At 33.5% G+C, this 22,313-nt stretch overlaps 1 protein-coding gene across 1 annotated transcript; it reads right to left on the bottom strand.

Moving 5' to 3' along the window:
- Positions 1-781: 781 nt before the first annotated feature.
- Positions 782-22,021, bottom strand: LOC115444284 (homeobox protein slou). Its single transcript, XM_030170008.2, has 3 exons — positions 21,463-22,021; positions 2,986-3,305; positions 782-2,232 (listed from the first exon to the last, which is right to left on the bottom strand). The coding sequence occupies exons 1-3, from the start codon at positions 21,752-21,754 to the stop codon at positions 1,984-1,986; spliced, it is 861 nt and encodes a 286-aa protein (XP_030025868.1). The 5' UTR covers positions 21,755-22,021; the 3' UTR covers positions 782-1,983.
- Positions 22,022-22,313: the final 292 nt, after the last annotated feature.

Genomic DNA, 22,313 nt, shown 5'->3' with positions numbered 1-22,313 from the left:
GAGAATTTTATACAAGTGTCATTTTTAATTTGTTTATATTATACTCAGTAACATAGCTAGCCTTAGAGGGGCCCTATATCTAAATTTGTTGGGGCTCTTCAGGACAGTGCGAACTTTTGGACGCCCGCTTAGTTTAATCCATGAAGCCATGTTTATTATGTAGTATATAAGGTTATATTCCCGTGACACACGTAAATGTCATGTTTGCCGGCAAACATTCCGATGCTTTAAGTGTGTAGGTATGAGCCAAGAAGGGCCCTAACGCTCGAGGGCCCCGTCTCACAAATACGGCTGATACGGCGGTCACTACGCCCCTGATTGTACTGTATCCTACGAATAAATTTATACGATAATTGATAAATTAGCCCTCAGGGGATTAAATAAAACAAGTATATAACTTGGAACTATTTTATGTCAACATCGAGTTAGGGCTACTTAGAATACATATATACAGCATTGAGCAACACATTAGCACGTACTTAACTATATGTATAGCGATTACATTCATAGGTGCACGTGTCCAAATGTCGTACAAAATTTACTTACAAATTATACAATAAACTTTTGAAGAGTGCTATAAGTTATGAAACACATTTTTCTATTGCTTTTGGTGATATTAAAACAGTATTTAGATTTAATATTTCGCAATCAATAAAATACAACTTTTAGCTCTATGAAAATAGGTACAGAAAAAATATAAAAAAAAATGGTTTTAAGAGTTTAAATCCAAATAAAAATTATGCCTTAAAAAGCTATTTGTATAAAAATTACAACGTCACTCTTCAAAATAAAATGCACAGCACATATTTGGCACAATATTTATAAAATATCAGTTTATTTAAAATAAAATAAGACTACGGGTGCATTATAAGAATTCACAAAGTTATAATATTTACAGAAAGTTTACATTTACTAAATTATATACAATTGTTTTATTAATTACAAGTACGCGCATAGTTATGTGGTGTAAAGTATTTTTAAAACTAAAAAACTTAAAATTGACGTCACTCTTTATGGCCAGCTTGAAGTTAGGCACGGTTGGTGTTCTAAATTCAAAAGACAATCATGTGTAAAAGGCAGTGCCTAAATTTAAGCTAGCCAGGAACATTGAAATCGGCTAAAGATAACTATAAATAATAATACTTTCTAAATTATACAAAACCATTGCCGACTTAATTAAATCACCAGTAAGAAAAAAACTTATACTTTTCAAAGCTCGATACGTAGCTTATTTTTTAAGCATAATTTCACTCATTAACAGGTTAAAATGTTTATCTAAACATAAAATTAAATAACTAATAGGATCTTTAACCGCTAAATATATTTTCATGCATTGCACAAATAAATGAACATAAAGAAAGATGATGTCAATATATTCATTCATATTTGTTTTTCTCTACCACAGCGTATAATAGAGTAGATTGGCGATGGAGAGTCATAACGTGTTAATTTTCTTATAAAATATATATCACAATTGATTTATAATTTATACTTAAATTAGGTTCTACTTTATGATAGAATACAAGACTTTCAACTATATAATTATAATTTATGTACATTAATATAAAACGCGAAGTGTGTTCCAAGAGACATGATTTTACCAGGTATTTTAGTTTAAAAGTAGTCGTAAATTATTTTCCGCAGAGATTACCTGTATACTTTTACCAAAGTGTTAGCTTCACTCTCCGTAAATCAATGGTTATACAGCAGAAACAGTAAAATGTCTAGTTCTATAATTTAATACTTTCAATGTAATATAAAAAAATCATCACTTTATTTCAATATAATTTAATACCAGAAAATAAACATAAGCTAATAAAAATACCATAAACCCAATTTGTTTTTACAACCTGTCAAACGGAACACACCAACGGCATTCTAGAACATTCCACGTCACATATATCTCTTCTAATTGGATAGTCCACAACTACTGTCGTTCTCCTTGTCGACCCTAGAGTCCTGGGACTCTGGGCGTTGCCACAATCACGTGTGGGAGTGCCCTAAGCTTCCATGCGTATGGTGGTGGTTCGCCGCGAGGTGGTGGAAGTACGGGGCGTAGGGGCCCGGCCCTGTGAACGGGTAGGGGACTCCGTGCGAGTACAGCAGCCCGCCAGGGTAAGGGCCAGAGGGAAACCCTCCGGCTGGCGGGGGAGGTACCGTAGGACTGTTTACGTCCATGCCAGGGTTCTGCTTTTTCCATTTCGTGCGACGATTTTGGAACCAAATTTTGACCTGTCGGAGAAAGAGTTTAGGATTTAGTTTGTCATTATGTAAATAAAATAAAAACTATTAAGGTGAAACTATCAGAATAAAAATTTATTTATTTTCAATGGTTTAATAAACTCCCAATGTTTTAAGAAATAATTGTTACTACAAATTACTTAATGGTGTAATTCACGGTGACCAAACGACAGCTTTATTTGGTCACTGCATCTGATCGTGACCAACTCGAAATTTTGCCACAAAAACTACATCCAGTTTGGAAAAGTTTATAAAATCCTCCGTTGCGAATTCGCCGCCGAAAAATCAACATCTCTATACGTTTATATCGCTGTCCATAGCACTTAACTAATGGAGACGGCGAGACAGTAAAAAAAAAAACTATCGAGTTAGCTGGTCGTATTTCCGTGTGCGCTGCGTGTTAAATTGTCTAGGTGTCTGGATGTTGCGGGTATACTTAACGAGAGTAAATTAACTGCTCGAAAATTCTTGTCTTTCCGAAATATTAACAAGCTGACAAGACTGTTTATTTCGTTTTACATTTCATATGTCATTTCATTTTTATATTAGTTATGATAAACTACCCTCCATTTATAATAAACGATCCCAATCGCTTTTTTCGATTTATCTCAAAAATAGACCAATCAGAACATAGATTTTTCTGACGTGCTTACAAATGAGTTAATTTGATTGGTTCATTCTCGGATTGAAGATTAAAATTGCGATCGTTTATTGAAAACGCTTGTAAATAAGATGGATTCTTACCTGAGTTTCTGTCAAACTTAAACTCAGCGCCAGATTGAGCCTCTCGCAGACAGATAAGTATCTCGTGGTCTTAAACTTATTCTCCAAGGAGACAAGTTGCTCGTAAGTGAACGCTGTTCTTGCTCGTCGTGGCTTCGTCCCCCCTTTGGAGTCTCGACTCTGCCCTTTGCCCTTTTTGGACGAAGAACTTGTAGGGCTCTTAGGGTCCCCATTCTCGTCAAGGTCTGATTGCGTGAGGAGGTCATCGTCCATATTGGAGGTCTGGTCATCTGTTTCCACATCGTCGGCTTCGAGGTCCGAGTGCTGGAGGTGGTCTTTGACTGAAACAATAGAATTTAGGGTTATTTGTTATCCCGGAAGTGTTTCTGAATATGACAAAAATATAATGGCCTTTAAATTCGTTCAACTATAATGTCAATAGTAAATTTTATAGTGCGATGTCTCGCGTTGATACGGCTCGTCCAAAGCGGCGTGATACGATCCTCGTACGAGAATAAACAAACGGTACGGCGCTGTTTATTTTAGAGATAGATGACAAACGATTTCCTCTACGAAATAAAATTAATTCAAAAATCATTTAATATAGTGGTACAATCCCGAGCGGCATTTCTAATATAAATTATACATTTTTATAGTTTCCTCATAATCCCATTTTCATAAAAATTTTCATGTTTTCCACATGACATAATAGACGTTTCCGTTTCCTTCTCCGTCGGCGTCGCGAGTGTTGCCAATGCGAAATAGTTTTAAAACGGCTATTAATTTTTAATGTGGCAACATTGGTAACAAATTTTCAAAGCCCGGAAACATTAAAATATGAATTTACGACTCGACAGTTTTGTGTTTAGTAAAATTAGTAAAATGCGAATCCTAATGGCGCGCAGGATGTATAAATATTAAAGCGATTGACTCACTGTTTATGTCATTAAAATTGAGTTTAGGAAACAGAAACGGGCGACAAAACTGCCGTTAAACGAGGCCCGTGTCAACGATTTATATTCTAACACAAATATTCCACACAATTCGCATTAAAAACAAACAATTTAATAAAGTGTTAATATTTTTAGAACACTTACTGTGGCATCACTTAAAAGAAAACTTGTTTGTTGTGACTTTCGGATGAAACAGATAAAAAATCAAACAAACAACTCTGAAAGGATGTCCCAGTTCCGTTACACTTATGAAATATAATAAAATGCCTTCATTTTAGAAAAACATAAAGATATTTAAAGACTTTAATAGCTTTTATACATCCAAGTTTTGATAAAACAGAGAATTAATTGCGATGACTGTTTTGAGAACTAGCTGTGTTGAAGCTGTTTATTATGTAAATTTAATGCTAGTTGCTGCTCACGGCTACATCCTCGTGAAAAGCATTTTACGCTATAAAAGTCTCTAAATCTCTGTAAACATCGCTCTATATTTAAGACACCAGCGCCATATGACACACGACACATACGACACTGGCGACATCTATCTAAAAAAACAAATATTTTCCATTCAATAAAAAGTAGCCTATATGTTAATCCAGAACATGGTATATTCATGTGCCAAAATTCATACAAATCCTTACAGCTGTTTTTGCGTTTACTTCTAACAAACATGCAATCATATAAACATCCAAACATTTTCACAAAAAATACGATTTATACTTATAAAGTAAAATTAATTGTTCCTCGCCTAAGACTTTTTTGCTATTAGCCACTGCAGTTACATAAAAATGTAGCGTTAAAAATAAGTGTTAATTTATGTCAATACCTAGGCTTGGCAATATTTTGGAAAATATATTATGGTGACTGAGATAAGACGAGTGAATTCGATGATATTTTTCTTCCCATCAATTAAACATTTCACACATCGTAAAATTTGTTATGATTGACCAAACGAAAAGCAATGAACTAGTTTACATATTATAAATTTTCACGTTTTTACACAACAATTTTAAACTGAATACCGGAATATGTAAACTCAAGGACCCGTTATTTCCAGCCCCCTTTCAATACTATCGTAAAATTTATTACTAAATTTGATTTTATTACCCTTAAAGACAAATGAAACATAGTATCGGAAACTTCACATGAGACAAAATTCAGTTATAGCTTTAAAGCAGATTCACATAAAATAATACTTTATTTTAAAGTGTAACAGTTGAAATTAGTTTAACGGCGCGTGCGCTTGAGATGTTTGGTACAAAGCGGGTGGCGTACTCTACGCTGCACGAATTAGCGCGTTAAAATAACAAGCAGATGTCCCGTCGACTGATATATTATTGGGACGTATGCGAGGCCCGTTCGGATTAAATATGTTTTGTTAGCGCTGTACTCCTCAATCAGCTATTTGAGCTAAAATATATTTTCTGAGACAAAAGAAACAGAAAATAGTCTGCTGTATAAATCATTTTACATTCTAATTGGATTGTTTAAGAATATGATAGATAATTATTTTAATGTGTATCAACTATAAATGCCAGAAACATCTGGAATGGAGTTGCCGTATTATGATGAATGGTTTCTTTAATGTTTATTAGAAGTTAAATTCTGACAAAGTTTCTACATACTGTTAGTCAAACATTAATCTATGGCATATGAAGTGAGCCTCTATAATTAAATTGTACTTACTTTTGTAAATGTATTTATTTGCACGATTAATCACCTCTAAATACGGGTATAAGATCGTCTTTATAACGCTGGTAACGATATTTGTAAGTGTTGACTTAGCATCAGTTACTCCAATAACTTCTCTACTAACTATAGCCAAATCTATTTACAAAGAAATGCATTTACACAATTGAATTGCTGGTGGTAGGATATATTTTATATTCGCCCAGATAGCGACCACCGTACACTAGGTGTTAAAACCCACCATAGTGACTCACGTAAGTGGGTCGCGTTGCGAGATCAGCCTGTGTATATACGGTTCCGACAGACCGGCATAATTGTGTCGACTACCGAGGGGTAATCATCTCTCGTCAGTCGACATCCCATTGGACCCCACTCCACTTACCATCAGGTGCAGTTGGGTCACTTTGCCGCGCACTTATAAAAAAAAAGCTTTTAATTGCACTAATTTTGGTACTTATTGATTAGGTACAATAGAGCCGTTTTTAAACATAGCGCCGGCTATTATCGCCAAATTAGTGGACAAACACCGAACAGCATATAAAACAACTAAACGTCGGAGTGTAGGCAGATCATTTGTCCGTCGGTAGCTAGTTAGCTAACAATATCGAATGAGGCTCGTTAATTGACTCAAAATAAGACCGATGATCTGATTGAGACTTATTTATTCGCCGAGACGCGCTAGCCACGCACCGCCGCTGACATTGGCATCTGTTAATTGTAAAATATATCTCAAACAATGCGAAATAGACGTTCAGGAGACAACTGGCGGATTCTTTCATTGTGTAATTTTTATAGCGTGTTTGATTGTTTTAATGCGGCGGCGTGGAATTTTGTTTGTTATTTATGTTGTTTTAATAAAAGCTTTAGTATTTACGATCTTGAAAATATATGTTACAATGTTATTTTATTAAAATGTATACTTTTATATTTTGTAGATTGTGGTGTATTATATTTAAAAATTAATTACGACTTTTCGCAAGATTACAAAATTAATCAAAAATAAAAAAAAAATGAAAAGCTCTACCAGAATATCCGTTATGTACAAATTCCCTAACATATTCCAGCGTGCCAATAAAACTAGATACACAGCGTGTAAACAGGCTCGGTAACACGCCGTGTGGATTTGCACGGGACAGGCGGCGGTAAGCCAGGCTTTGCGCCGCCCGCCGTGTCACATCGCATGCCTACAATACTATGCGTGTTAACACTACACGTATTTACGTTAAGAGTTATTTGCGAACTCTAATCATCTGTTATTATAACAGTAATGAAAATCGACTAAACGTATCGTGTAAAGGATAAAAAAATCAAACAGTTATTATAACTTTTATGGCCAATATTATATTTTGATTCATATCATATTTCGAATTACTTCAAACAAATTTTCAGACATTGCACCATTCATCTTCATCGTAATCATGACAGAAATCATATACACTATTATACAACTGACTACTAAAAACCAATCTAATAAATCCAGTATCTAGGCAATCTTTATTAATAAATTTCATTTGGCTCTCAATCTTTTTATCGGACTATCGTAAGTGCAAAAAACGTCAAAATTAAATTATGTTTCTTTTGGTGTTATAATTAAAATTTTCCAATTGAACGGAGGTGATTGTTACAAAAGAAAGAAGACATGAATATAATAAAATATAATTCTAAAACGATAAGTGCGGTGTTGTTTCACAATATATAAAACAAAATAATTTAGGTCAAATCTAATCGTTTGCTTAGACGAAAGATGTTAGATGAAAGTATATATTTGGTCGATCTATTTTCCTGGTGAAGTTCTTCTTCTTTGTAACACCTCTTATTTTAGTGAGAAGCTAATATACTCGTAACTAAAATAATAATCGGAGTAGATGCTAGCGGACCTTGAATAAGCTGTGAAGGGGAAAGAGAGGAAAGATAACGTTCATGATGTTGAAACAGAATAAAAATATTCTAAGGTACAGTAACATTCCGGATTATAGAGTCCTATTTTACAATTATATAACTTTTTATAGCTTTAGTAAGGAAACAAGCTAGTGACCTTGATGGTCTTATGTATTCGCCACCCATTACAGCATCCCGATGGTGCAGCCAATCGTCTACCAATCGATTACAATTCCATAGACCTTTATAAAAACAGAGAAACTTATCGCTCACCTACTTAATTTAAAAGCCATGTCTTTAGTTTCTAACTCTTCTTTTGGAGCCGTCAGTTTAGCCTGTTCGATATCTGTCAGTCGGTAATTTACTGTAATTTTGTCATTTGCTATAATTCTAATCTTTGACTTTTTCAAAACATATATTTTAGTTATGTCTCTATAAGTCCCAATAGAATAAAATGATATATAACTAGATTATTTAGGTATTAATAAGATTTAATTTATTACTGGGAGTTTTTAGCAAACGCACCCTCGTTATACTTATAATTTGAAACAATCTTTAGACAAAAGTAAATATAGGGAAGCATTACGCATATCTATTCGAGACAAGGCTTATGTTGCGAACTGCTGACGCTGAGAACTCCACTTCAAGCATATTCCATACCTATCCTCCCCAAATCCCAGCGAGGAAAGGCACTTGTAATCGAGAGGGCTTTATTAATTACAAACTTGGACCGCAAACCCCCTGCTCACCCTTCCTACACCCCACTCATCCCGTTCAAGCAATTACCATCCTTAATCCTTATTGACTAAGGTTAATAATAGTTCGACACACTCCCACTGGCCCAAATTCAACCTTATCTTTTGGGCGTAAGCGTTTTAAACTTCACTTACGACATTTGTGTGATTTTCGACTTAGTGCAAGTGGCGTTAAGGTCGTAATTCGATTAATGGAATAGGTCGGCAAACAAGGCCCATCAATTTGTTAAATGAAGAAAATCGCGATGTGTAATTTGGAAGGAAGCTCGGTTGGGTGGTTTTCGTAATGTTAGATCGTGTTCGCAGTTGTGTACCGTATTGTAGCGTTCAGTTAATTTATTATTAACGACATCTTTAGACATCCAACTTTGAAATGACGAAAATGTTAGACAACGTTTTTATTTTGTAAAGAAAACGATTATGATAATGGACGGGAAGTTCAATGCTCCCTTAGAATATAATATCTTTATTATACGTACTCACTGTCACGGAGTTCTATGCAACTGAAGCAACTAATTACTAATTTCTATACACAGGATTTCTCGTACGTAGAGTCAACTCTACCATGGAATAAAAAAGGTTCGTTTCGTTTGAGACCAATAGGCATAGACAAAAAATAATTCAGCCAATATTTTCTTCTAATGTTTACCGTTCATATATTATTCTGTCCATATAACCCGAAGAGAGTACATTATCCTCAATTATATATTAAAATAGATTTTATACGCGAAGCCTTTCTCTTATATTCATTATTATACAAACAATTATTAACTACATAGTAATCACAAGCGTGTATTGCCGTAATTTATTAATTAGCCTTTCCTTATGACTTCGCATACGAGAATCTCTTTCCCCAGATTAAAATCCCGGTATAAAGAATGCACCATAGTCTATACCTTATTAACCAACTCTTGTTCAACAATTACATACATATTTTTTACATTTTATAATATTAACCCAGGATAAAAGTATTGATAATATTGACTACCTCTTGTATTCACATTTTATATTTCAGCTGAATGATGCTTAACAACTATTGAATCCGACGGCATAAGGATACACGGTTTGAGTGTATTTTAATTATGTTATTACTATGATGCATAAATACGAAACAATCGTGTTATAGTAAATGCTTATAATTAATTTAATTATCACATAATGCAGTGTTTGTGGATTCATGATACAGAATCGTATTTATGTGCCTACTGAATAATATTAACAACATAAATACGGTACAATTAACGTAGTTATAAAACGTAGCCATTCCGTGCAATTTGTATTCGGCTCGGTGAAGTTTGGGGATGTTTTCACGTAATTTCGGGGTTGTAATTAAAAAGTCAACTCGACTCAGTGCTGCCAACATTAAGCCGCTCGTTAACGCCGCGTCGCGCCGCGCTGCCAACCGTAGGACTTATGTAATAAATACTTTTGCACTTTCTGGCTGTAGGCTTGTTTTACAAGAAATTACTTTGTATTCTTTTTCTTTAAATTATCCTCAATTTGCTTTTTAAATGAATATATTTGATAAAAATAAGTATTTTACTGTTTTAACAAAACAGAGAATAATAGTGAATTTTCTTATTATTTGTTTTTAATTAATAAAAATTCTCAAAAAGTGTACTCTATTGACTCAATTTAAGGTTTTTGTATCAAAACGTTTAACGAAGTTTTACCGTCGGGTGTTTTCGAATTAAAAACTAATCTCTACATTATTATGTAGCCTTTACAACTAAAATGGATTTCTACATTATTGTGTAGTTTTTTATAAATAAAATGAAAAAGGAAATATATTATTAATTGATTTATTGCTGAAGATTACTCAGTTTTATATTAGCTTATGACATGAATGTGTAGCAAAAAGGAAGCTAAAAAACATTACGTGTAGCGTTTTCAGATACTTTTACATTATCTTTCACTACTACCAGAAGTTGGAATGTGAAAAAGTAGCAACGAAGATCTATTTAGAGGTAATTACAAATAAAATAAATTAATTATTTTCATATTCAGTGACAAATCACGCGTTTTAAATTTTCTGACTCTTAAATCGCTACTTAAACGACAGCTCTATATTTTTTTAGGTACGAATCTATCTTAATTAAATTTATTATTACACTTAAAATACATAATGGCAAACTACAACCATCGCGATAAAACTATCATTACATATGACTACGTGACATAATATATATTTTGCCGAGGTGCGGCAGGGCGTCGTGTGGCGGCCGCTGGGACGCGCTGGACCGCGCCTAAAGGAGCGAAAAATAAGCCAATTGTAACCCTAAACGGCGGCAAAATTTATGCCCTCCGCTTGACCCTCGCAACGCCTTATTCACCTTTTATTTTTATTTGAGTGAGCAAGGAACAAATCTTAGCGTAAAAGGGATAATAAAATAATCGTTAGATTCGTTTAGACGACTCTAATTTCACGGATTGGTGCGCAAAGGGACGCAGGCAGTAGGGTGCGCTCTATCTCTGTCGCACTCGCCGCCGGCGGTATAGCCGTCTCGGTCGGTCGTGTCGTCCAATCGCCGCTCCTAGGATCGGGAAGTTTGAGTTGGTATTCTTATTTTCTGTGTTTGCGGGTTTTGTACGGGGTGCTTTTGTACGAAAATGTTTTTGCAAGTATGGAAGTTTATTTTTATACTGTTCGTATTGTAGACGTAATGGGAACTAAGGAGACGAAAACTTTTTATACGATAGATTTACGTGGGTGGGTATCCTTTATTGGATAAAGAACATACTTACTTATCATTCTAATAAATCTATATTTATATATAAATCTAAAGAGTTTGTTTGAACGCGCTAATATCAGGAACTGCTAAACCGACTCTAAAATTTATTTCACTAATAAGAAGCTACGTTACTCCTGAGTGCTTTAGTTTACTTTTATCCCAGAAAAACTTATTAACGTGGGCGGAGCCACGGGCAAAATCTAGGTCTAGTATGTATTATGCGTAGAAACATTGTGAGGTTGCGAATGTGAAATACTAAGTTTCGCGAATTCTTTTCGACAGTTATTAGGAAATTTAGACAATATTATATTTTACAAGTAAAAAACTTACTACATCGTGTGAGTTCCTTTTTACCCGAAGAAATCACGAACCTTACTTGAATACATCATAGTAGCTACATTAATATGATTTTTCTAAAAAAATATATGGGCAAGGGAACTTAGGGTGCCTTCGTCGTACGCATTTTGACTTATAATTATAATTATGATTTTGATTATAATATGACGCGACAGACGATAGATATTAATTATTTTGGTTCATAGTTTCCTTACACAAAATTTAAATTACTGTTTATCTTTAGTGTCTATGATTCGAACAAACATCTTTCAGCAGTCCCACGTTTCTTTATACGCTATAACTGATATACCAGTCAATCTAATGACATCAAAAGTCAATAGGGTGTAGGTAAGTGGTCGTTTATTTACGCCATTTGGCTGTACGGGTCACTGTAAATCAGATAGTATCTAAATGCGATCGTATTGCATCGAATCGCCATACAAATAAGTGAAGCAACTTCACAATATTGAGTTGCTTAGATAAATAACTGAACAGATAGAAGGCCGGTTTTTGCATGACTATGATAGGAATAAATTAAAGATAATGTTTCTATTAAGATATATTTTTTAAATGAATAAGAAGCAATAAAAGTAGTTTATGAAAAATATTTGAAAATATCAGATGGTTTAACATTCTATATAAATTTAACCAATGATTTTTATTCTACAAGCAGGTACAAAACAATGATGATAGCAAAACTGTAAAAAAATGAAGTTAAGTATAGAACATTTTAATTAGTAAAAATGGTTTCTAAAATTACTGCATTACTATTTTTATACTATCTATGTTTATAATTGTTACATAATATTTAAAATAAGTAATTACCGATTAGGAACTATAATTATTAATTTAATAGCGTTTATACATTATTAAAGCTAAGGTTAATACTTTAAAATAAACTATAAACCCATCACAGAAAAGGAAGCGTGCGACAATAAAATAAAAATATCGTCAATAAATCAGTTTGCAAATAAATCAGTGCGTTCGGTTCGAGTCAGCTGCATGCCGACGACAGCGTAACGGCTTCCCGAGTGTTGGACACCGGTCATCGCTGCTCAATACTCGTGTTTATTATGTTGATTTTAGTCTGCCTTTATGTGGCTGGCTAATTAGAATTAAAACAAAATTTATATTCCAAGTTTAAAATAATAATAGAGTTCTATATTTAAAAAAGAATTTATTCACAGTCTAAAAAAATATAATATGTTGATCGTTTAAAAAAGGAAAAGAGAAATAAAACTATTGTATTTTTTGTTGATGATATGTAGTACATAAATATATTTTTTTTATATAATTTGTATGGTAAATTATAAACTCACTTCGTGTTCATTAATATTCTAGGTCACAATGCAGCTCTTTTTTCCTTTCGACATTAACTTAAAACATCGGCCATACATGAAAACTGTCAAGACTGTTAATTAAATAAAAATATTTACTTAATCACTTGATAGTAATTATGGAAGTATTTTACCATGAATTTGTCTATATTTATTTGTATGGAATTATAGAAAAACTTATATATTGTTTTTTTTGTTATAGTGACCTTATTAAGACTAATCGCCCTATACTCAGAAATGATAATTGTTGTTAGTTTGGTAGGTATATATTGTGTAAAAAGAGAGCAATGACCAAAGGAGGTTTTAAGTATAGTTGAATCTATTAAGTTTTTTAAACTTCATTAGTAGAGATAGTAATGTAGAGTCTTTTGGCCAGTAATAAAATGCTATTACCTACTTAGAAAAAACCGTGAGTCTAAACACTACATTGTTATTTAAGGCGGTACTACCAGCGAAATGGCATGCTAACAGTATTTTTAGAAATTATATGTTCGTAATTTATAAAACATATAGAAAAAAAACTGCATATATTTTCGTTCGGTACTTTAGTTATGTGATTTTTTACAATATGAATATTGTTCAATAAATTTTATGATAAGACGTCACAAAAAGTTTTTAAAATTTTATTTTGCAGCAACATTATTAAATAGGCAATTTAATAAGAAACATTTTGGTAGCCAAACATTTTCAAAATTGCTAAAATTAACTATTCGTCATTTTTCCTTATTCCTGCCCATAATTGTGCACCGTAAATGTTCAAAGCCATTTGCCGAGAGCCCTTAATTCATACCACGGAGTATTCGTCAAGCCTTGTCATATTTATGGTTTCAAAAGTACCTAGTTTAACAGCATAGATCTTTTATTTGTATTACTTAGACCTGATAACCCCGACATAATTTAAAAAGGCCATAATCGTCCTTTTGTGAGTGAATTTGGGTAAGGTCATAGAACAGAAATTCTGATGTCTGATTGACAGTAATTTGATCTTTGTAAAGGCCACCTTAACGATATTTATTACTTTAGCTGAACTTCCTGCATTAAACTTTAATATATCTCAATGTTATAATAAATGCTTTTGTAATTTCGATGTACAGTCAGCTACAAAAGTAGTTTAAGAAATTCAAATTTCATATCGTTATTTAATTTTTGTGTCCTTATCAACAATGATATTTTCTTTAGTAAATTAAGCTTTAATGGGTTTATTTTATTTTAGGTACAGAAAAAAAAACATTTCGGTTGTAGTTAATGTGTAGATGCATCTTGAAACTTTGAATTTGTACAGCTGCTCTTGTGGTTGATGGTATCTATATTAGAAGTAAACGGAAAAACGATGAACTTATGGATAAAATTTGGTACATAGGGTATGTATTAATTACCCTCAAAAAGTTTACCATAGGTCTTTTAATCTAGAAAGGTCTTTCACGCAAGCATCACCTAATAGAACATAATTTATCCTCCAAAATACATGCAAATTGATGCAACATTTTTTTTAACAGCGCCATTGGCCGAATAACATCACGAGTCAACACATCTACCGCTGAACAGCATTTAAATTGCAATGGACCGAGATTGAACAAGCAATTTTCACAAATTTGTTTACTTATCACGCTCTTAATAGTGTACGTGACAAACGAACGCTCCGTTTCGTGCAGATTTTATACCAACAAATTTATTATACACCTTATCACTCTAACAATAAACGCTTTATGACAAGAAACGGAACGCAATTTTAAAACTAACACCTTCGACAAATTGATGTTTAAATTAAGTTTTAATACGTGACAAAGTGAATAATTTAAACAGAGCCAATTATGTGCTAATTATTTGGTGTTTCGAGATCTGTTTAACGAAATAGAAAGTGTAATTGACTTGTCAAGTGCAGCTTGTTTGCCTTTCATTATTATATTTACTAAATTGGGGTTCAAGCATTTATGAAGGCTTTTTAGCACTGTCGCCAGTTAACTGCAGAACTGGAGACCCAATCGCAGTTTCGATTTTCACATGTAGAGTTGTGTAGGGATTTGGTTTGATGATCTTATCATAAGTTTGGATATTAAGTCTGAAAATCCTTTGCATTTACATTTCATGATAACATATTTTGGAAAACGTAGCGTGGGACGCTCTCTTTCCAGATAGCAGGAAGACTTGGACAAAACATTGGCAATATCAGAGAAATCATCGATGGGTTTCTGGCCTTTGACGCAGGCATCTCTAATGAAATTAAAGTAAATAGAGCATAAAATTATTATGCTTAATTCGAATGTCCTACGCCCTTATCAATTTATAGCGTTAAGTTTTGTATATGTCATAATTAGATTGCTTAATTAGCTGTTTGACATAACTACTAGCTGTTAGAAAACAGTTGAACGACGTTTAACGCTTTTTCATAATACGTAGTCTCGAAATTGCTGAATTTTAATTAAGAGATTGCTTGATGTGGCTTCCGTATTATAAAAATGTTAAAAGGAAAATCTTCACTGGGAACCTAATAAAGTTATGTAGATAGGTCATTTAAAAAATGTCAAGCAATATGTTACAGTCTACGCAATTTCACGGGCCAAATGAGATTTGTAGTCAATTTATAATGTATTCAAATATCTACTATCTACGCCTTTTATGCTCAGACTCAATAAAAAATAATAAGCAATTCTACAATTATTTAAATAGGGTTGATAAAAAATATCTAAACGAGTTCCTACTATGATAACATTATGCCGATATATTGACTGTTGACCGTGACTAAGGAACGTTTTCAACTTTTTAGTTATCATGATATTATTTGCAAACGGTACCTACATATTATAATGGACTCCAAATATTTTCGACACTGATTCAAAAATTGATAGGCATTAGTAAAGTGACGCGATGGAATAATATACTTTGTGTCCAATGAGGTAGACAGTTGTAAAATCAGTTAGTAATAATAAAATTTATACTATTATATACAGCTGAGAGTTTGTTTGAATGCGCTTATCTCAGGAACTATTGCTTCGAATTGAAAAATTCTTTGAGTGTTGGATAATCCATTTATCGAAGAAGGCTAAAGACTATATAACATCACGCTATGACTAATAGGAGCGGAGCGTCAATGAAAAATGTGGCAAAAACGGGAAAAATGTATTCTTTTTTAATAGCTTCCGTTGCGTGCGCTGCGTAAACGGTTAAAGTTCCACAACAATCATGTGTGATGGAATTGTACCTCTTGAAAAAATTTATACATATTATAAAGTCCTCTTTTTTTCTGTCTGTATGTTAGCAATTTTCTCAAAATATACTATTTTCCCAAAATACGGTTTTTTATGTATTTTGTTTGGAGATAGTTTAAGACCCTGGGAAGGTTATAAGCTACTTTCTATTCCGGGAAAATAAACAGTAGTACTTTTAGCCGGTTAAACTCCATGATGCAGGCGAAGCTGCGAGCAAAAGTTTGTATATTATAAAACAACGTTCCCCGCTACATCTGTCTTCCTGTTTGAACGCAATAAACTCAAAAACTACTCAATGAATTTCGATGAAATTTGTTATTGACATAGTTTGAGACCCTGGAAAGAACATAGACCACTTTCTATCCCGGGAAAATATATAGCGAGCCATTTATCCCGGAACACTAAACACGCGAACGAAGCCACGAGCAAAGCTAGTTCTAAATGATTCGAAATGAATCGTTTCAAAATGCATTTTATGTCACCGTGTACCGTACCCGGTTGACAGATTCGTGTTTTTTTGCCGAGATTACAATTTGACCCAAACATTTTCTGCCAAATAAAACGATGAATCGATTCCTGAAAGTTTTTCACAACATGTTTTAAATCACTATTTTTATATAAATTAAAGCGTAAACATAGAACAGTGCATTGAGTTTTTATCGATAAAAACCCAATCGAGTGACCGAATGCAAAAAATACTTTAGCTTCAATTTGAGATGTACGACAAAAAACTTCACGCCATTTTACAGATTGTGAAAAATTTTGATGTGCACAAAATTGCGATTTTGTTGCGAACCATTTAGCGCTGGATGGAAATTAATCGTCACTCTCGCGTTACGGAACGGTACAGTTAAATAAGTTTTTGCGTAAGTAGCCTTCGTGCTTTACAATTATTTACCGTACATATTTTTAAATTGGCAAATCTGTCTGTTCACTTAATGTTAACTACTTTTTACGTTTTTATCGCCTAAACCAGTAACTGACCAAGTTGGTCGTACTGGAAAGTAATCTGCCCTGCATAAGCGTCTATAATTCCAAAAGAATCATGGATGTGCTGACGGCCGGATCAGGAAAGATGATGATGATGATGATGATGATGATGAAAGGTGACAGCATAAGGCTTATGGGTATCTCAGTCGCTCCATGAAATGCAACAGTAAGCCGTTAGCTTACATCGGTTACATTCTGTAGCACGTTCCTTAACAGCTATGTTTACAACACGGCTCTTCCATTTTATTCCAATTTTAACTTTATAATTAAAGCACTAATGGTTTATTTAACTTGTTTTCGTGATTTTAAGACCGTATGTAATTTTGTTTACATTTTAAGACTTTAAGTATATTCTTATACAACTACATTTTTAATAACGTTGCAATTAACAAAAAGTTAAAGAAATATAATATATTTCAAATGAAACTGGATACTTATATACTAAGGGAGAGTAAGTACCAAGTTCATATGCATTATATTATATTAGCGGTGATAAAAATATTGATTTATAAAGAGTCATTTAAGTAATTTTAAACTATATTGGCAACACTATAATAAATAGTTGATTTGGTCTACATTTACTTGTGTTTTTGTACTGACTTATCATATGCTATTGAATTGCCTAAATGATTCCCAAAGATATTAAACGGTATAATTAGTTTTAGACCGGATTTTAGGATCAAATTTTTGCTACAAAAGTTATTTTATTGGTAATAAGTTCGTGTGACAAGACATCACAGCGCCATAGATATCAATCTAAAAATAACATATTTTCAGAAAATATGCTAATATGCCCATTAAAACGTGCAAATCACGTTATTGAAAAATAGGAATTAGTAGTTTGTTTTTTCTAAATTGAGAAACCGTCGCATGAACGCAATATTTTTGTATGACAATACTCCCAATGTCCGCTATATATTATTATAACCTTAGAACTCTTTGGTGTTGACTCACATTTCATATAATCATATAATAAAGATTAACGTAACATGTAGCATAAAATTGTTTAGAAAGCCACGGGCGAAGTCTAGTTTTATTATAAATTCAACTCTTTGTCTGGTTTCGCTTAGTTGCGGTACCCACCGTCTAGTCAATTTATCAATGAATATTGAGTAAAAAGTAACACGGTTTAACTTCTATCTTAATCTATTGGAGTTTAAACTAAATTTAAAAATGCAATAAATCAAATAAGAATGAAGTCGCTGTAAATTATGAACATAAGTATAAGGTTAAGTCAGAAATATTAAAAATAATACTATTAATATTTTTTAAATGTACTTTATTTTTTCAAAGTAAATATATAGCATAACAAGAGTCTAAATTAACTCAATTATTTTTCGAAAAGTTTTTCGCAACGGATCGCTGAAAACTCTACTATAGTTTATACTTCATGTCTGTTTTATTGTATCGGAAATAAAATACATATTCAAAACACCAGAGGCGATTTGTACACAAAGTAAACAATATTCATGAAAGATACAAAATACTTGACTTTACAAAAAAAAACGCCACCGGCGCAAGAAAATTTTCAATAATAATTCTAGTTAAAAACAACGTTAACTTATAATAAAAAGCGATTGTTATAAAAAATGATTCTGATGACATGTAATTCCTAAATGCTATATGAACATAATATATTTTATAAATGATATTATTAACAGAATATTTGTAAAATTTTACTAAAATTTAAACGGTTTTGCTAGTTTATTAGAGTGATAGCATTTTCCAAGAAAATTCATAAATTTGAATGAGTGCCAACATTCAATAAATCATAATACAAAAAAGAAATAGTACATGTACGATAAATTACTAGTTCTATTGTTAACTTGGTCGAGTTAGTATATATAAAACACAATGACACAATCGTACTGATGACCCCGGAGAAATAATCCTAAATTCAGTTAGATTATAATTAGGTTCAAGAAAAAATTGCAAATTTCACTTAATTCTTAGATTACTGATATAATTTCTTCTGAAAGCTACAAAAAACTGAAATTTTTAAATAGTTTATTCCATTGATAATCCGAAATATAATATATTAGATACATAAATAAGGAAGGATTTGTACATAATACCTATCCTGGGGCCTTATTCTCTATCCCGCACGTTATTTTGACAGTGTGTAACAAGCACGTAACACAACGCATCATGTTTAGGACTATAGAAATTTGGCTTACAGAATACCATTCCACGCACATTTCTCGAAGATAACATGACACGGCCGCGTTACGCGTTTACACTATCATACAGAATAAGGGCCCTGGTATACCTACATTACAAAAATAAACTACAGAATGTTTTCCTAGCACGCTATTTGCTAGAACTACAAGTCAAATTCTGTGATATATTTATTACTAGGTGTTGCTCGCGACTTCGCCCGAATGAAAAACCTTTCAAACTAAAAAAATCCCTAAAACATATTACGACGCCCACGCCATCTATTTAAAAATCATTTCCCTTGGGAGACAATTACACAGATAAAAGTAGCCTATGTGTTAGTCCAGGACATGTGTATGTGTGAGGTAAATTTCATACATATCCATTCAGTTGTTTGCGTTTACTTTAAACAAACAAACAAACATTTTTATAGTTTTGTATTTATAATATTAGGAAGAGAGTAGAGAGTGGAAATAAGATAGGTATATACAAGGACTGAGCCTCGTACAACATACAGGATTAGTTAAAAAACAAAATAATGCAATTTTTTTTTTTAATTGCACGGCATATTTTTCCCACTGCACCTGATGGTAAGTGAAGTGGCGTCCAATAGAATGTCGACTGACGACAGATGATTGCCCCTCGACAATCGACATAATTATGCCGGCCTATTGGAACCGGATAAATACAGAATGTTCCTGAATCGTGACACACTTACGTGGAGCACTTTAGCGGGTTTTAACACCTTGAGTACGGAGGTCGCTATCCGGGCGGATATAAAATATATCCTACCATCAGCAAATTTTTATCAATAAACTGCAATAAATAAAAATATAACCTCCATAAGGAGGATATAAGTATGTGTCTCCCACAAAATGAGTTTACGAAATCCATCCATACAATTTCACAGGGTATTTTATGTAAGCGAGCCCGCGATAAAAACTAAAAGATATAAAACCGACATTCTCCTAAACTGGTATACAATAACAATAATTACTTCAAATGAAAATTTAATACAAATGAAAATGATTTCTTCGGTAAATGGCTTAAGTAAATATGCTACAATGAGTTATGCGCGTTATTAATTCTTATATATTTTTACAATATACCTATTTATTACATAACATATCCAAAAAAAGCACCACATAAACTTATTTATAACAATTTGGGGACAATTACTCAATTTGGTTTCTATATATTTTTTGTACTGAATGATTGAAGTCACAAAAATGTAGAGAAAACACTCAATGAACTAATTCTTTGATTCTTATCTTATCTAGATCCAAATTCATCATTCCAATTATTCTAATATTAACGAATTTGTAAACTAACTGAATTAATTCTAAATAAACAAATATAAGACTAATTTATGTACTTAAGCTATGAGTATAACAATTAGTGCTATGTATTAAGGTCTAGCGTAGTACGGATTAGCTCCTTCACGTAGTTACGCGGCGCGGCAATATAAATATTGTGTGGATATTTACATTGAATATTATAAAAATAAAAACTACTGTTATAAAAAAAATAATAATAAATTACACAGCAGTTTTACACACCCCCTATCTCCAAATCTATAAAACCTCATTTTGACCTGTAGACACTACATTATATATAGATGCTGTAATAATTTTAAGGGACGGAGTTTTCAATAGCTACTGTAAATATGAAATTGATAGATTAGGGACCCCGCTACGTCAATCCACAAAATATCTCAGTAACATATGAAATTTGATTAAAAATTATTAATGTGAATTCGATTGACAGGTTATAAAAATATTTGATGGCTATGCGTAGATAAAATCAAATTATCTATAACATAATAATAAAAAAAAAACGAAAAAATATTATGATCTAATGCTTTTTAAATTAAATGAATGTACAAGACTTAATCGATTACCGCACAACACATAAGATCAGCCAAAATACTATAAAAACCATAACTGCATTACCGTCCTTTGAAGGAAAAGGAGGCGAGGAGGGCGTGGTTTCCTGATCCTTCTTAAATCTCACTGACCAGAGTAAACCCGATAATTACTTACGTCGATTCTCTGTGAGTCAGTGACAGAAAAATTTATACGTTTATTTTTGTTGTAACCACCTTTGTATGTTGTCTATAACGTGACTATTTCATTAGATATCAATTGAATTTATAAAAAACTGTATACAAACGTTTTAGTCGTTTTATCACAGATATACCATACCCAAGGAGATTATAATACTACGTTAGAACTATACATACCTATAGTTCTATGTGGTTAATATATACATTAAAGGCTTTAAACCCATTTGAATGTATTAAATTTTAATTCTTCTTTAGAAATTAGATAGATAAAACCTAAATAAAAGTAATAATTTTGTACATTTGTTTACATCATATGCAAGTTCTATTGAAATATAAATTTCATCAGGTTCCCACCAAGCAAACCAGACCCAAGATGAATTTGATTACATTGTAAACTCACCAGAATCACTGTCATTGTCGTAGTGCGGCCTCCAGTATTGCTCGTCGTACCGCAGCGGGACCTCTGACCTTCCCGTGAACTTGTTGGGGTCCAGGATGTTCTCCACGGAGAAGGCGATGGCTGGCCTCTCTGGCGGCCGCGTCAGCCCCAGCCGCCTCGTGAGGTCCACCGGCGCGGCCTCTTCCACCCCGACAACGTCCACCTCTCCATTGGCCTCCCCTTCCGCTTCCGTCTCCGAGTGCCCCTCGTCCCTACGTTCCTCTGATCCTCGTGCCATCGCGAGCATCGTCATAGCAACGTCTATTATTTATTTGTTTTATTCGAATACATTAGTTTCTCAATACATATCGATTCGTAATCGATAGTTATAATGTCACTTCACATCACTGTTCGGATCCCTATTGCTTATTAGTTCATGTATTCAATCCGAGCATACGAATGCAATAAATGTATTATCGAGCGGCGGCGGTGTGGCGTGGTGTTGCGGCGCGGCAGCACTGTAATCCGACAGTAGGGCGGCGGTGTGCGCGCTCGTCCCGGACCAACACGCGATAGTGACAACGCGGCATCAACTGAAACCGGGAGTGCAAACGGGCGGGACACGAGAGGAGGCCACGGGAGCGAAGTGGGGGAGCCGAGAGGAATCTCGTCAGCCGATTGGCGGCGGCAAACGAGGCGTGCCCGGGGTGGAGAAACGTAATCGAGCAATAAGGTTTAAACAATTTCGTTTAATACGTTGAATTATGTAAGAGAGCGGCGGGCAAGTAATCGCGCACAAGCGATAAGGCCATTTGCGCTACTTCGTTACGTATTAATGGGCCAGGAAATTGACTTATGAATATTAGAGGCGG

The sequence above is a fragment of the Manduca sexta genome, chromosome 18, assembly GCF_014839805.1.
Source record: "Manduca sexta isolate Smith_Timp_Sample1 chromosome 18, JHU_Msex_v1.0, whole genome shotgun sequence".
Taxonomy (NCBI): Eukaryota; Metazoa; Arthropoda; class Insecta; order Lepidoptera; family Sphingidae; genus Manduca; species Manduca sexta.
The sequence above is the reverse complement of the archived record's forward strand: the minus strand, read 5'-3'. Positions and strand labels throughout refer to the sequence as shown.

Excerpts from the sequence above, each read along its gene's own strand:
- LOC115444284 (XM_030170008.2), bottom strand. The coding sequence starts at position 21,754 with ATGACGATGCTCGCGATGGCACGAGGATCAGAGGAACGTAGGGACGAG. Across the intron at positions 3,306-21,462 it reads CGACAATGACAGTGATTCTG|TCAAAGACCACCTCCAGCAC; the intron begins GTGAGTTTACAA and ends CTATTGTTTCAG. Across the intron at positions 2,233-2,985 it reads TAAGTTTGACAGAAACTCAG|GTCAAAATTTGGTTCCAAAA; the intron begins GTAAGAATCCAT and ends TTTCTCCGACAG.